The following is a 14,572-nucleotide window of genomic DNA, read 5'->3' on the forward strand; positions in this document are numbered from 1 at the left end:
ATGTTAACATACAATCTTTTAGCCAAAAAAACAAGGCAAGGCTGAGATCTGCATGTCTCTGGGCATTGTACTGGAACAACAGACAAGTTTTCTCTGCAATATATTCCTAGCACTGATGAAAACCCACAAATTCTTTTAAAGCTGTGTATTTTTAATGACTTCCAGGGACTAAAGGCCTTACTTCCCTGAAGATTTTCCTGAAGAGATGTACTACTAAAATTTTAACAAGCTGTAGCAAACATTGAAGAAAGGTGTTTCTTTCCTTAAGTAACCATTTAATTCTGATTAGTACAATAAATATCTAAGATTGATTAGATTGGTTTGTATTTTATCATTAAATATAAAGAGATTCTCAGAGGTATATTCCATTAACGATTTCATATTATAACATCCTAAGAAAACAGCTGAATATTTTTGAAGGATAGCAAAATTCTGCACTGCATTACATTTCTCTGAGTGAAAAATATGAATTGTCAGAATATGCTCAACACTCTTTAATGCTAACGATTCTGAGCTTGAGGCAGGGCTGAAGGAAGCAGACAGCTTGTTTCCCTCCAGTGCACTGTATCAGAGATGGTACATACTCTTGAAAGGCAAAAATTGGCTATTCTTAAATCTGAAGCTAAGAAAAAGCTTTGGTAAAGAAAGCACAGTACCTGGGGACCCTGAGTTTCTACAAGCCAAAGAGTTAAAGCACATTGGGAAGTTGAGACAGATAGCAGTAAGGAGTTGTAACAGTCGTTAAGTAAGGAAACAAAATAAAGCACATACAAGTTAGGGGAAAAAAAAAAAGAAACGCAAACAAAATCCAAAACAGATCTAAGTACAAAAAAATACAACACTAACACTGTTAAGAGAATGCAGACTGAAAGGAAATCTGGGGGTCCTGTTCAAAGTGCAGCCACCACCACATGCAGAGACAAGAAACAAAGTAAGGCATTTTCAAATACTGATGATACATTCTTTTAAAAACTGCCTCTCTCCATGTCTAGCCTTCTCTTCACAACTGAGAGGAACAAGATGTTTCTGAACTTTTACCTGAAACTATCATTACCAGATACGGGCTTGGGCAGGCACCTCTTGAACACCAGAGTACATCCTATCAGACAGCTTCTTGTAGCTAGTAAATTCCTTCAAATAGGGATTTTCTACTTTATAACAATTACAAAAAAACCAACAACAACAACAACAAAAAAAAAAACCAACCCACAAATGAAAACACTCAATATGTTGGGTTTTTTTTTCACTGTTTCATTTTCCAAATGTACATCTTACACTTGCCAAGATGGTTTAATGCACTTTACGTGCCCAAGCACAGCGTATTCAGGTTCACAAATATAAGACAGTGTTACTCTAACAGACAACGACCCCCCCAGCTGCAGAAACAAGCTTAAGAATGATGATGTGACGTGCACTTTTCATGCTAAAAAGGTAGATCATGTTTCCTTGATTGCGTAGGCTGCAGGCATCCATTTGTTAATTATCAGCATGCTCTCCATTGGCAGTTGCTTACCACTGTACTAAACTATGGTGTCAAGAGCCTGGAACTGCTTACTTTGCAGAGAAAAAACAAGGATGGATAGGGATTGTGCATTTTCTATTGGCAAGTTAGGAAAAAAAAAAAAAGACCAAAAATGACAAAGTAACTTTCAATCTAGTAATACAACAAACTCAGTATCTAGGATGGTAAAGATACTTTGCAAATATAAATTCGAATCAACTTTCTAGTTCTCAAAAGTCTGAGCATGTCATAATCAGAATAAAATTAGAATAAAATAAATTATAGACTAATCTGCTACACATTCAAAAAAAAAAAAAAAAAAAAAAAGCAAACTATTTGAAGAAACAATGGTGTAGAGAAAGGAAAACTTTCCAAACTGCCTGTAAGACAGGGCCCCAGAAATATTACCCTAACATTGCATCAAGTAAAAGAATCAAAACAGACTTGGAAGACAATGAAACAAGGGATGAGAGATAGGAAGGTAAGGCATAAAACAGAGAAATAGCACTGCAAGAGGGAATAACAAGGAGTTCTCAAGTGGGGAATCAACCACACAACTAGATTTCAGAGGAACCACACCATTAGTAGCCACAGTACTGGTCAGTACAAATACGAAGAGTGAAAACATAACCACTGTGGTACATCAGCTCCACTGGTAATTCTGCATTTGTCAAAGCTGGCATTTTGCAGAATATGACTATCACACAAAATCAAATTTTGGCCAGTACCTGAAGAGATGTTACAGGGAAAGCAAACAACATGCTTGGATGACACATACAAACCTATACTAACATCTCCCCCAGCAATACACACTAGAGTTGCCTTCTGCTTCAAGTTAGCCTGAAGAGCAGGTTTAGGTTCAGGAGAAATACAGTTGAGCACAGTAAGGCAGGCAGAGGACCCATCTAATAGCTCAGCTCTGTGTGCCTTGTTCAGACCTCTTTCTGTTCCTAGCTCTTTAGCACTCAACTCATTCAAGACCTGCTGGTGCAGCAACCACATATTCTTTTCCTAACTGGGAAATTAGTGAAAAAATATGTTTGAGGCTCATATCAACAGAGAATGTGCTAACTGTGGTTACTGTCATGCACTTACAACTGATGCACAACTTGCTGATGCACAGCAAGACCATACACTGAGTGCAGGAATAAAGGAACCTCTCTAAACAAGCTCTGTAAATAGAATGCTGTACATGCATGCACATGTAATCTTTGTGTACAGAGACAGAACACATTTATATCTTTATCTATCAGCGGCCATTTTAGCCAAAATACAATCAAGTCCCCTTTAGACATAGATCTAAAGATCGTGATAGTCAGAATTCTTACTTTGTTAATCTACTTTAAACCTATCAGGACTCATAAAACTTGCAGGCCTTACAGATGTGAGAGAAGGAATCAGAACACCCTGAACTCAGAATTTTCTGAAAGAGGAATTCTAAATGTGTTTTCAAGGTGTACTTATGGGAAAGTGAAGGTGTATGACCTCTTCTACAGTATTCCTCTACAAAATAATGAACAGGCTAGTTTAGAATACTCATTCTTCCTCTCCATTAACTGAGTTAAGCTGTGCTTCCATTGTAATAAGAAGTGCCTAATCACATAAGGGAGAACCTGAATTACTCTCCTGACTTCACACTCACCATTTAAGGATAGTTAGAGGATAACTAGCACTGTATAGAGGATTTGTTTGCTTTCTTTCCGAACACTTAAATTTGTAGATAATAATGAAAAGAAATAGTTTAAAAACATCTGTCACCCGGTGAATTTGGAACACAGAGTTTGCTAAGATAGAAAGCTGTTTTGGAATTTAAGAACCATCTTGCTATTTGAAAACAAAGTAATAACAGCACAACACAGGCACCTAAAGGCAGCTTTCCTCCTTTCTCTGTCCCCAGACCTCTACACTGACATCGTGCTACCTTCTGTCTTGTCCTGGAGTGTAAATATTGTGAAACTCCTTTACAGAGATTGTGTCACAATCTGTGTACAACATTTCCTGGAATCTCTGCTGAGGCAGAGAAAAAAAAAAGTAGGTTTTTTACAACCTAAGCTCTCTATGTCATGAGAATAGCAACTTTGAATATATTTCTGATTTCAATAAGAAACACTGCACCAAGTTTCGCTCACTTCACTGGGAAGACAGCCAAGCCAATAGACATGAAATTTCTATTTTTCTTTATCTATCTGCTCAGAGGGACCTTGAATGTTCCATATATCTGCTAGAAGTACGTCAGAAACAACCTGAGGGTACAATTCATATGCATTTTACCTGGTGGACCAACAGGACCTGGTGGTCCTGGAGGTCCAGGTGGCCCTTGGCCTCCAATGCCAGGGATGCCTGGTGGGCCTGGAAGTCCTGGTGGTCCACTTGGTCCAGGGTCACCTAAAAGAACATTCTTACTTAGTTAAATAGTGAACCCAATTCAGAGATTTTTACTTTCAGATGCATAGTAGTGCATGCATATTGTTTCTGAAATCTTGTTTTTGCAAGCAAAATAAATAGGGATCTGATATAGTAAAAAAAATACACCTCGAAGGCAAGCCAGAGATTTGCTCTCTCTCTCTCTCTCTATGGAATATATAGAGTTTACATCTCTATACTACACAGGGACAGATACTTGCATCATAATCCACACCTAACTTAACAGATGCTCCTTAGTAAACTAGACATACCCCACAGTGTAGTAGTACAGGTAGTTATTAACAAAAGTTCATCAGTTGCTGACACACTGTTCTTCTACGCACAGAGTATCAAAAATGACCATTATCCCATTGCAAGTTTTACTCCCACAGAAACATGATTTGTCTCTAGATGAAGACTTTCAGAGACTGACCCACAAGTTGGTATCTACTCTCTTGCTTACTTGCCTTTTGAGAATACAAGTTTCCATTTATTCAGGGAACTGTGCTTTGGAAAAATGGATTCTGAAGTAATTGCCATGTGATTCCCATTGCATTAACAGGTTTTAAGCCCAAAAGAGAACAGAAAAGGGGAGACTTCTCTATACCTTTTGGTCCTGGAGTTCCATCAAAACCCGCTCGTCCTGGAAGTCCAGGACTTCCTGGAAAGCCAGGATCACCTTTAGGTCCTTGAACTCCTTTTATGCCTGGTGGTCCTGGGGGTCCAGGTGGTCCTGGAACTCCAAATCCACGATCCCCCTGTAACAAATTCAAATCAACAGATTTTAAAAAGGTTTCTGAGTTTAGCCTCTCTTGAGAAGTGCTAGAGCAGTAAAGAAAAAACACACATCATCTCAAGAATTCAGTTTCTTTTTGTCTACACTCATTCAAGCTTCAAGTAGAGAATGTGACCTCCTCACCATGAAAAGCTAACAAGAAGAGGTGAGAACCTCCCTACCTATCAACTTCACAGATGCAAAAGAACTTTCAATAAAATGAAGCTTTATATTAAAAAAGCAAGCACAGACCTTCTGGCCTGGGAAACCAGGTGGTCCTGGAGGTCCATCTAGGCCAGGGCGACCTGGAGTTCCTGGAGCTCCAGGTGGGCCTGGAGTCCCTGGGAAACCTACACATGACATAATGGTTAGGGCAGCAGAGGAAAAGATATCAGAGAGCATCAGAACAACTCTTCCTAAAATGTTCAGGTAACATGAAAAGTGATTCCTGAAAAGCTCAAGGATAATCAGGAAGCTTTGAGTATGCAGTCTTTTGCACAGAGGATCTGTGGGACTTTGATCAGAGGAGAGCACTCACTTTGTTGTGTGTTCTAATACCAATTATAAGCAGTTCACATCCAAAACAATAAAATCCTGAGAGAGTATTTGGAAATCATTTATTAATAGCTCAATCTTTCATAATTTCTCAAAGCTTTTTCCATTTGCTTTTGCATCCTTGGATTAGTGAAAAATGCAAGCTACCACAAAGGAGCAGTACAGCAAACAGAGGAATGAGAGCTCAGCATATGGGTTTTTTGCTGATATTTCTGTAAGTCTAAAGATGTGAAGAGGCACAATCCTCAGTGTCCCCTCTTTCAGATATAAAGTACAGCAATGTGGTTGCAAACATACCTTTTGGGCCTGGTGGACCTGGAAGTCCAATGCCAGGAATACCTGGCTCTCCCTTTGCACCTGGGATGCCTGATAAGCCACGCTGACCTGGCTGGCCAGGATCCCCTGTAAAAAGAAGAAAGTCAAATTAGTTATCAAGAATAAATCATAAGGAAAACAGACTGCTCTTGGAATCCCATAGACTGGTAAAGTTGCTGCTTTACCTGGAAGACCTGGGTCACCATTTCTTCCTGGAGGACCAGGGGGACCAGGAACTCCTGGTTCTGTAATAGTCTGACCAGGGTCACCTTTCGGACCTAAGACAGAAAAGAGGAAATTTATATCAGTCAATGGAATTTTCTTCTCTGTATTTATTTGAGTAGAAAAAAAAGTTGCTAGCCATATTTCAGGCTTACAAAGAACATAAACACCACAAAGACTTTCTGACTTTCTGGCTATTTGACCCTGAGCTCCATACAGCACTTATAGGCTTAGAAGCATTATTTATTTAAGAGTTTTCTGTAAGATCATTTTTTAGCTTCCTCCAAGGTACCATGATGTGAATAGTATTTTCCACAGGTAACTTCAGTACAACTTGCTTAGGATTTGTGCAGCTGACAAAGAAGTAACAAAAGCTAACCCTTGTTTCTAAAAGCAGTTGTGGTCACATCATAATCAAGCGTAAGCCAGATGGAAGATATAGTGCATTTCTACTCAAGTAAATTAAAAAGTAGAAGCTTCTCTAGAGGTCAGAGCAGAAGAAAAGTTATATTCCTATAGTAATATAAAATTTCAGCTCACTTTGCAATTCTGTGGTCATCTTCAGTAAGGGAGCATACAAATGCCTTTGAGAAAAGCTTAAATGCAGCATTATGTTCTGAGAACTGTCCAGAGCCCATGGAGAAAGACTTACAGCTTCTGTTCAAGAACACAGAGACTAACTCACCAGGAACTCCAGGAGGCCCTGGACGACCTGATACCCCTTGAATGCCCTTTTCACCAGGTGAACCTTGTGGACCGAAACCAGGAGGTCCAGGAAGCCCTTTGTCTCCAGGAAGACCTGGTACTCCTGGGTCACCTGGAATTCCCATTTCTCCTTTGAATGCAACACTGCCCTGAAAATAAAAACAGCAGTATAAAAAAAGAGGAATGTGTGAATTATTTAATCTCTTCTGTTTTGAAACTATTTGACAACTTTCATCCTTCTAACCTGCACAGCCATTAGCTGTCAGCATCTTATTAACATGGTAAAGACAAGACTTAAACCTAATTAATTCTTCATGCTATGTAGGTGAAATACAGAGAACAATGGAAAGGACCAACTGATGTCATCCAAGAGGCTTTGACAGGTGGCAAGGACTGCTCAGTGTATCATCACTAGATTAGCATCTACCAAAGAGAATTATTGAGTTAATCACATTAAGAAAAATCTGCATTTGTCAGTCTTCTTATCCGCACTATCCCAAATGCATCCAAAACATGTGTCCATCAAGAAATGATAAAATGGAACTCACAGGTTCCCCTTTAGGGCCAGGTAGACCCGGCAATCCATCTCGTCCAGGAGTGCCATCTATTCCAGGAAGACCTGGAGGTCCAGGGAAGCCAGGATCTCCTTTGTCACCTTTCATTCTTGGTGAAGCCAAGACATCCCCGGGGTCTCCTTTAGGACCAGGTCTCCCAGGAGCACCTGGTGGCCCTGGGAATCCCTGAGGGAAAACAAATAAACAACTTCTTTATCCTTTCAAATCATGTCTGAAGTTGGCACAACATAGGAATTGTGTGTTCAAACTAGCTAAGGGATACACAAAAAAGTATTCATATAAGACAAGAATTTGCACACAAATCTATCAGACGCAAGACAAATGAGATGTTCTGTTTTCCCAGCGAAACATAACAGTGCCACTTACTGGTGGCCCTACAAGGCCAGTTAAGCCTGGAAGCCCCTTTTCACCTTTCGGCCCAGGAAAACCAGGAGAACCTGAGTAGTGCAGGAAAAGATAAAAAAAAAAAACATTAAAATATAGAAGCTGTAAATACAAAACACACTGTTTGCACAAGATAATAGGCTAAGTTGTTTAAAATCAGGCAAGGCTTAGTGAGAGTTTAATTTTACTTGGACAGAACAAAACCCATAACTCAAATTAGTAGGGCCAAAAAACGTTCTACTTAAAAAGTTCCAGCTCTTCTATCATTCAGAAGTAGCAAGTAGCAGAATTCTTTTCTCTTTCAGCTAAATCTACCGCAAGCCATGTACCTTCAAGAGGCAGAATGCTTGTAAGCCTGTCTTTGATCAGAAAATTATTATTTTTGAAACACTAGATTTTAAAAAATGAGTGCTTATTTTACACATATGCAGCCTGTTTCCTTCTTATAGTCCCTAGCTGGGCGAGACAGGACACAAGCCACCTTATATGCCTGGGATCGCAACTGTGCTTCTGAATGTGAACACAATAAACAAATACTCAAATCTGAAGGTGGCTTAGTGGAACATATTATGCAAAATAGTGAAGACTACAGCCTTACCTGGACTACCTGGAGGTCCTGGTGGTCCTCTCTCACCAGGAGGCCCAGATATTCCAGTTCCTATACAATTGAAGCATGTGTCTCCTTGGTCACCTACAAAGAGTTGCATTAAAAAAAGAATACTTGAGCATCAGATCTCAGAAAATATTAAAAATTCTTGCTGTAATATCAGATCAAAATGGCTATTTGATGTAACAATTCAATAACTTAAATATCAGCAAGCTTCCCTGATGAAGGACAAACTGAAGCTTTTTGGTCACTATGAATCAGACAAATAATATATACGGATAGAATGTATTTGGGATAATGTAGTACGAAACAAAAAAAAAATCTTACAAAAATCAAGAATAAAACTGAACCTTTTTCTTGGCAAGTAGTCACCTTCTACAGTAGGTTTTTGACACTTCAAACTAAAATTCCAAAACACATACACTAAAATCCTGAACTTTAATTAAGGTCCAAGTGGGTAAAATCAATACTGGGAGTGTTTGGTTGACTTGACAATCCACTAAACATGTATACAATTAAAAGAAAAAAAGTAGTTTTTTTTACGAAGTTTAGAAATTTCATTCATATACAGACTTTTCTATGACATTTACGACTGTATTATCTAAAGACTTCATTGAGGTTAATTAATTAATCCTTACAAAATCCATGTTTGAAATGAGTAAGAATTAAGTGAGATGCTCAAAGTCATCTAAGATGTCCATGGATGAGCCAGGAAAAGATTTTCACTTACCCATATCAGCATCCTCATTGCAAGGTTGTCTTTTTGGAGACAAGGATACACATTAAAGATACCTCTCTTTTCCTCACCAAACAAGCAGACAAACTCATTCTAGACTGACCAACTCAAATAATGAATCTTCTATTTAGAATTTCAGTGCTACTTTCCTTAAAAAAATGTTGAGTTTATTCATTAAGTATAAAATGTTCTAACATTCTCACATGGAGTTGGCAACTGCTGTTATAAATATTTTGAGATTCTATCTATCTGGAAGGTACTTTAAAATCCAAAGCTACATTTTACATTAATGATTACGCATGCAAGGCTCACATGCAAATTGGTTACCCTTAGTCACTTTGAGATTCTGGTGCTCTCACACTAGAGGAGAGGCTATCTAAGCCCTATTAAAATAGACTTCTTACTCAGAAACACAAAACATCTACAGTCAACCCTATCAGGAAAAGGCACTGTTTACCCTTACTTAATGCAAACTGTATATTGTTTAACATGCTTTAACAAAAAGAGAGGGAAAAAAAAACCCAAAATATAGCCATGACACTGCACCTTTTTGGCCTCTCTCTCCAGCAAAGCCTTGTTGCCCTGGAATTCCTGGAGGACCTGGTGGACCCCGCTCACATAACCCGTCACCTAAGAAGAAGCAGGAAGGATTTCATGATCAAACTGTATTAGAATACATGTATTCTGCTGTTAAAAAAAAAAAAAAAAAAAGTTCTGTATATATATATACAGCTCATTAATGTAATCTAAACTCAAAAGAAAACAATCTGTTGATACTACACAACAGTCATCAGGTTTCCTGCAAAACCTCTTTCCCCTAGGCTGTACACATCCACCTCTACGCCACCTTTAGCTTCAGACCATAGAAGCATATGTATGAAATGTAATCAGTTTGAGGAGACTCCAGATGCCAATGCCATTTAGACACTGGATTCCTCTTTGAACCATGTTAACCCCTCTTCATCAGTTCCAGTTCTCAACTCCACTTCCCATTCCCTATCTCTTTTCCCAAAAAGAGACAGGAGCTTTCATCCCAAGCGTCCACTAGAATATTTATCAAATTACACTGGAATTCTGACTCTCCTAGTGTCATAACCCCTCCAAGCATTTATTAGATGATATCATGAAAATTAAGTTTACTCAAGAAAGCATTAAAGTGGCTACCTCCTGCTCTATGTGGAAATTTTAATGTGGTTTTCATTAGTTGGATTAAAAAGGATTTAACATCAGTTGGGAAAAAATACTTGATATTATACAGCTGGGCTGGATAGGCCCTAGAGGGCTATCATTACTGTGTAAGTTTGCACAAAGGTCCTTCAAATCTGATAAGATTTCTCCTCCTCCAGTCTAGCTAAATATCACAGATAGTCAAGGCAGGGCTCACTTGAGGTAGAAAGAGACATAATAAAGCCAGACTTCAACCCACACTACTGAATTCCCAAATTCTGTTATCATCTAGAGTACATCAGTTAGAACTCCTACAAATTCCTGATTTGCGATGTGAGTGATTTGGGAGGATGTATACAAATAGTTTGGAATCTCGTGGGCTTCAGCTGCTGGTAAATCATATCTTTGGAGGAAAAGTTAACAAAAATATAAACCACAGTAAATGAATGTCAAAACTGTTCAGTCTCTTTGTTGTCTATCTGGTAACCACTTACCAGGAGGAACAGACGGTGCAGGTGGTCCTGGAGGACCTGGAGGTCCTGGAGGTCCCCGTGGTCCATCAAGTCCTGGTTGTCCAGGAATGGAAACACCAGGTAAACCTGGATCTCCCTTCTGCCCTCTCTCACCAGGTAAGCCAGGTGGGCCAGGAGGTCCAACAGTAGTGATCCCTAAGATGGGAAGAACTCAATTTCCTTAGAGCTCAAAGGTTTAAGCTATTAAAATGTTTAAACTACCCTTTTTATAAAGATGACATCGACATGAGATGAATAACATGCTACAGGTAAGGCTATATCTTTCTATGCAAGTACAACTAACACTGTAACATTTTTTTTATGGAAAGAAAATCTACATGTTGATGTGCACTGTTTGACACACACATATTTTGCATTTTTCAGACATCTTTATTTGAAAAATTGACCCAAGATTCATTAACTATGCAAACTTTTATGAAGAAAAAACAAAACCAGGACATGTGAAAGTAGGACTGATGGACAAAAGAACATTCATATGCTGCAACACTACAGCCATCTTCTGTGCATATATAAGATAAATACAGGTGTCACTATGCATTCCCACTGTAGTAGGCTCAGGTTACCTCTTTGTTTAGGATTGACAGTCTATACCAAAGACTAGATTTGATGGCTGGGTACTAGATTCCAGTACACAACACTTTCTCTATGTGATGCAATGGATAACGTACATTGTAGGTAAGAGACAAGACATAAATTAACTCCAAGACCATAAAGCTAGTATCTGTTTGACAGCCTTGATGACTAGCATTTTTTGTTCACCACAGCAGGTAATGAATGTTCAGAATTCCTCATATTAATTCCACAATCTAAGAACATTTAAAGGTAGCTCTAAGTAATTTTGCTTTCACTTTCTGATTAGTCTATCTGTCAAAAGGATAGCAAAAAGACCACGAAATTAAACATCCATTCATACATTTGAATATTCAAATTGTTTTTATGCTTGTAGTCCTACCTGGAGAACCTGGCAAGCCAGGTGGGCCTGGCCTACCAGAGAATCCACGTTCCCCTTTGGCTCCTGGGAGTCCTGGCAATCCTTTGCTACCTTTTGGTCCCACTGCTGCATCAATGCCTGGTCTTGTAATGACCTGTATTGTTTCACATTTATGTGAAAAAAGACTTCAATTACTAAGGCAAGAAAAGAGTCGGAAAGATAAAGAGATGTAAAGAAAGAAAAGATCAATGTCCTTTGAACTTAATTCCAGTGACAGGGTATTCTTCCCACTTCAATGAATTAATGTAGTAAAATTTCAGTAAAAAGTTCTCCCCCCACAGAAAGCATCTTTACTGCCAGGAGAACATTGAATAAACTTCAGTGAAACTTTCTCAATTTCTGCTGTTTTGAGGCTATAGTCTAGTATTGTTTTTGTAAGCTAGTAAATCCCAGAGCACAGGACCTATTAAGAAAGAGGGATATAATTGTTTCTATTAGTGAGCATATGAAATCTTTGCTGGTTCTGCCAGTTTTTGTTTATACCTGTACATGCAAACTCGCTGTCATCCCAGAACGACGATGAACTAACACAGTCAACTAAACATAGAAAGAAAAGATCACCAACTTACACTTCCAGGAGGACCGGGAAGACCAATGTCACCTTTTTCACCCTACCAATGAAATCAAAAGCATTTTTTACTGCATATTATTATGCAAGATAATAATTGCAAGCATTCCTCAACGTTTTAACAGCACAGGCAATGCAATTACTGCTCAGTCAGAACTGAACTCAGTGATGGGAGGTTTTCAAGCTACTATAGTAATGATGACAAATAACTTGGCACACCTTTTCACCATCTCTTCCTGGAACACCATTTACTCCAGGTCCACCAGGTAAACCCTTCAAGAAAAGAGAAAAATAATTACACTCAGACCTTCTCCATATCAGAAGAAAAACTCAAAGATCTGGTGAGATTGAAAATGTATGAGGTACTCACATCCCTACCAGGCTGACCAGGTTCTCCATCTTTGCCCGGCTTTCCCTTCAAAAACAAACATGCACGGAAATAAAATGCTTCAGTGGTGAAGAAATCTCATGGAAATAATTTACTGACTACCCATTTAAAAAAACAAAAAACAAAAAACAAAAAAACCCAAACTCTCCAGAATGCAGTTCTTATGATATATAGCTCAAAGATACTAAACATCTATAATCAACTGAGTTATCTTAAGCGAGGTTTTCTTCTTGAAAATGAGAGCACAAAAATACAAGTTAAAAAAAAAAAAAAAAAAAGTGACCAAACACAGCATAAAATGGTATTCAATTGACTATTACTGATTCTTCGCATTTAATAAACCCCTTTAACATCAGAGGAACTCTTTGCTTGGAAAACAGATCCTAAGTTCCTAGACACTACATTTAATTAGGAAATTAGTGTACTGTGACCAGTCAAACTACAACCAAACATTTTTGTGTTTGAATTTTAACTCTCCCTTAAGCTAAATGCAATTTTCCGAAGAACACTACCAAAATAAGAAGCTGAATTCTGCTCAGAGAAGTGACTTCCAAAAAACATACATTTTTGCTAAACAGATATGCCATTGCCACAGTGAAAGTAGTGTAAGATCCATTTTACTCCAAACCATCCATTGGATGTGTCAAACATAAGTCTGTTGTTAGCATTACAGAATGAGAGAAAACGGATGGAACTTGACTACACTACTGATGAAGTTTCACTACAGTGCCATGATCAACTCTTAATCAGTAAGAAGCTGATAATAAGACCAGACAGATACATGCACCAGAGTATACTCTGACCTGTGAACTCTTGAATATTAGTAATTCTGATTCTCAAAAATGAATTAAATTGAAATGGGTTTTAGTCATACAGAATAATATGGAATGCTAAAATACAATTTTAAAGCCACTTAACAGCAAAATTGCATGTTGAATATGCAACATTCAGAGTAATAAGAACAAATATGTTGGTAAATAAGCTTTTAGCAGAAGGCATCTTCTATATCCCTTCAGGATCTCTATCCTTTTAGGTCTTTGCAAATATATGTGGTTCCCAATTATTTTTGCAGAGAGAAGCAACTTGGAAAACACTATTCACTATTCAGAATACAACAAGAACCTTGGCTTTGTAAATCTGCCTAATTTCTCATGTGCATATGGGAAGACAAACCAAAGCCTGCTTATAAATCTCAGCAACTACAAAGAATTTTATCTAGAATGCCAAAGATTTATCTTCCACAGTCTTTAATCCCTATGGACACTGAAAAAAAAAAAAAAAAAAAAAAAAAAAAATCTATCTCCAGCTTGTTTCTAAGCAGTGTTTATAATATTGTCTGATTAACCTGGGCAAGATCTGTGTCTTGGTTTTCAAAGAGGCTCATTATGTTGATGTAACTATAAGTTCAGAAGCTATGAAAGTGAAAATACAGATTGCTTTGAGCTTGTAGCTACTTGTATTTCTTTGCTAGTCCAACTCATGTTATTTTCATCCTAGTTCTTAACACCTCTGATTGTCCTCAGCTTTTCTGAGCTGTGATATTAAAATAAATTTCAATTTCAGGATGGACAGTGTGTAGACAGGAAGAAAGTGATTAATACTGTCCCCAGATGCAGCTAGCCTGACTTGTCCCCTCTCCAGTTAGTACATAAACAGAAGTGGTTGCTCGAGGTGTGATAAATGGACTTTTGGTCCATTTATCCAGTGTTCAGAGACTTCTTTTAGTGACTTATCTTACAAATAAATACACTGAGAATGAGCTTACACAGACCATCCTAAAATAATAGCAACCTCATGCTGTTTGGGCAACTTAGCAAATGACTAACTGAATGAAACCTTCTCTAAAAGGAAACAGGAAACTGCTGCTTCAGCCAACTAGTCCAGGAACTTTGAAGAAGTCTTCCATGTGTAACCAGATAACATAATTAAAATCAGGTTTTCTTGTGCCTAAAACTAAGATCTACATGTAGATAATGCTATAAGAAAGTCCTGAGAGATCCACAGCTAGAAGCACTGCTGTGAACCAGATGTGTCACAAACTTGTTTACCAGATTACAGGAAAGAAAAAAAAAAAGTTTCTTACCCAGAGGCTGAAGGCCTCACCTGATTTCAACATTTGCTTTATTCTCAAAGATTACAGTGATTGG

The 14,572-nt window shown here is 38.1% G+C and overlaps 1 protein-coding gene across 1 annotated transcript in view; it reads right to left on the reverse strand.

The window, feature by feature from the left end:
- The window catches only part of COL4A5 (collagen type IV alpha 5 chain), a 78,702-nt gene that overhangs the window by 23,335 nt on the left and 40,795 nt on the right, over window positions 1–14,572 (reverse strand). Inside the window, exons 16-30 of the mRNA XM_085230404.1 lie at window positions 12,408–12,452; window positions 12,257–12,310; window positions 12,039–12,080; window positions 11,431–11,563; window positions 10,440–10,613; window positions 9,325–9,408; window positions 8,034–8,126; window positions 7,418–7,488; window positions 7,025–7,216; window positions 6,457–6,625; window positions 5,735–5,827; window positions 5,532–5,636; window positions 4,932–5,029; window positions 4,512–4,662; window positions 3,773–3,886 (exon numbers count right to left, since the gene is read on the reverse strand). Of these exons, the coding sequence (XP_085086530.1) occupies window positions 3,773–3,886; window positions 4,512–4,662; window positions 4,932–5,029; window positions 5,532–5,636; window positions 5,735–5,827; window positions 6,457–6,625; window positions 7,025–7,216; window positions 7,418–7,488; window positions 8,034–8,126; window positions 9,325–9,408; window positions 10,440–10,613; window positions 11,431–11,563; window positions 12,039–12,080; window positions 12,257–12,310; window positions 12,408–12,452 (1,618 nt within the window). The remainder of the gene's footprint in view (window positions 1–3,772; window positions 3,887–4,511; window positions 4,663–4,931; window positions 5,030–5,531; window positions 5,637–5,734; window positions 5,828–6,456; window positions 6,626–7,024; window positions 7,217–7,417; window positions 7,489–8,033; window positions 8,127–9,324; window positions 9,409–10,439; window positions 10,614–11,430; window positions 11,564–12,038; window positions 12,081–12,256; window positions 12,311–12,407; window positions 12,453–14,572) is intronic.

This window comes from Meleagris gallopavo, chromosome 9 (assembly GCF_905368555.1).
Source record: "Meleagris gallopavo chromosome 9, MGAL_WU_HG_1.1, whole genome shotgun sequence".
NCBI classification, from domain to species: Eukaryota; Metazoa; Chordata; class Aves; order Galliformes; family Phasianidae; genus Meleagris; species Meleagris gallopavo.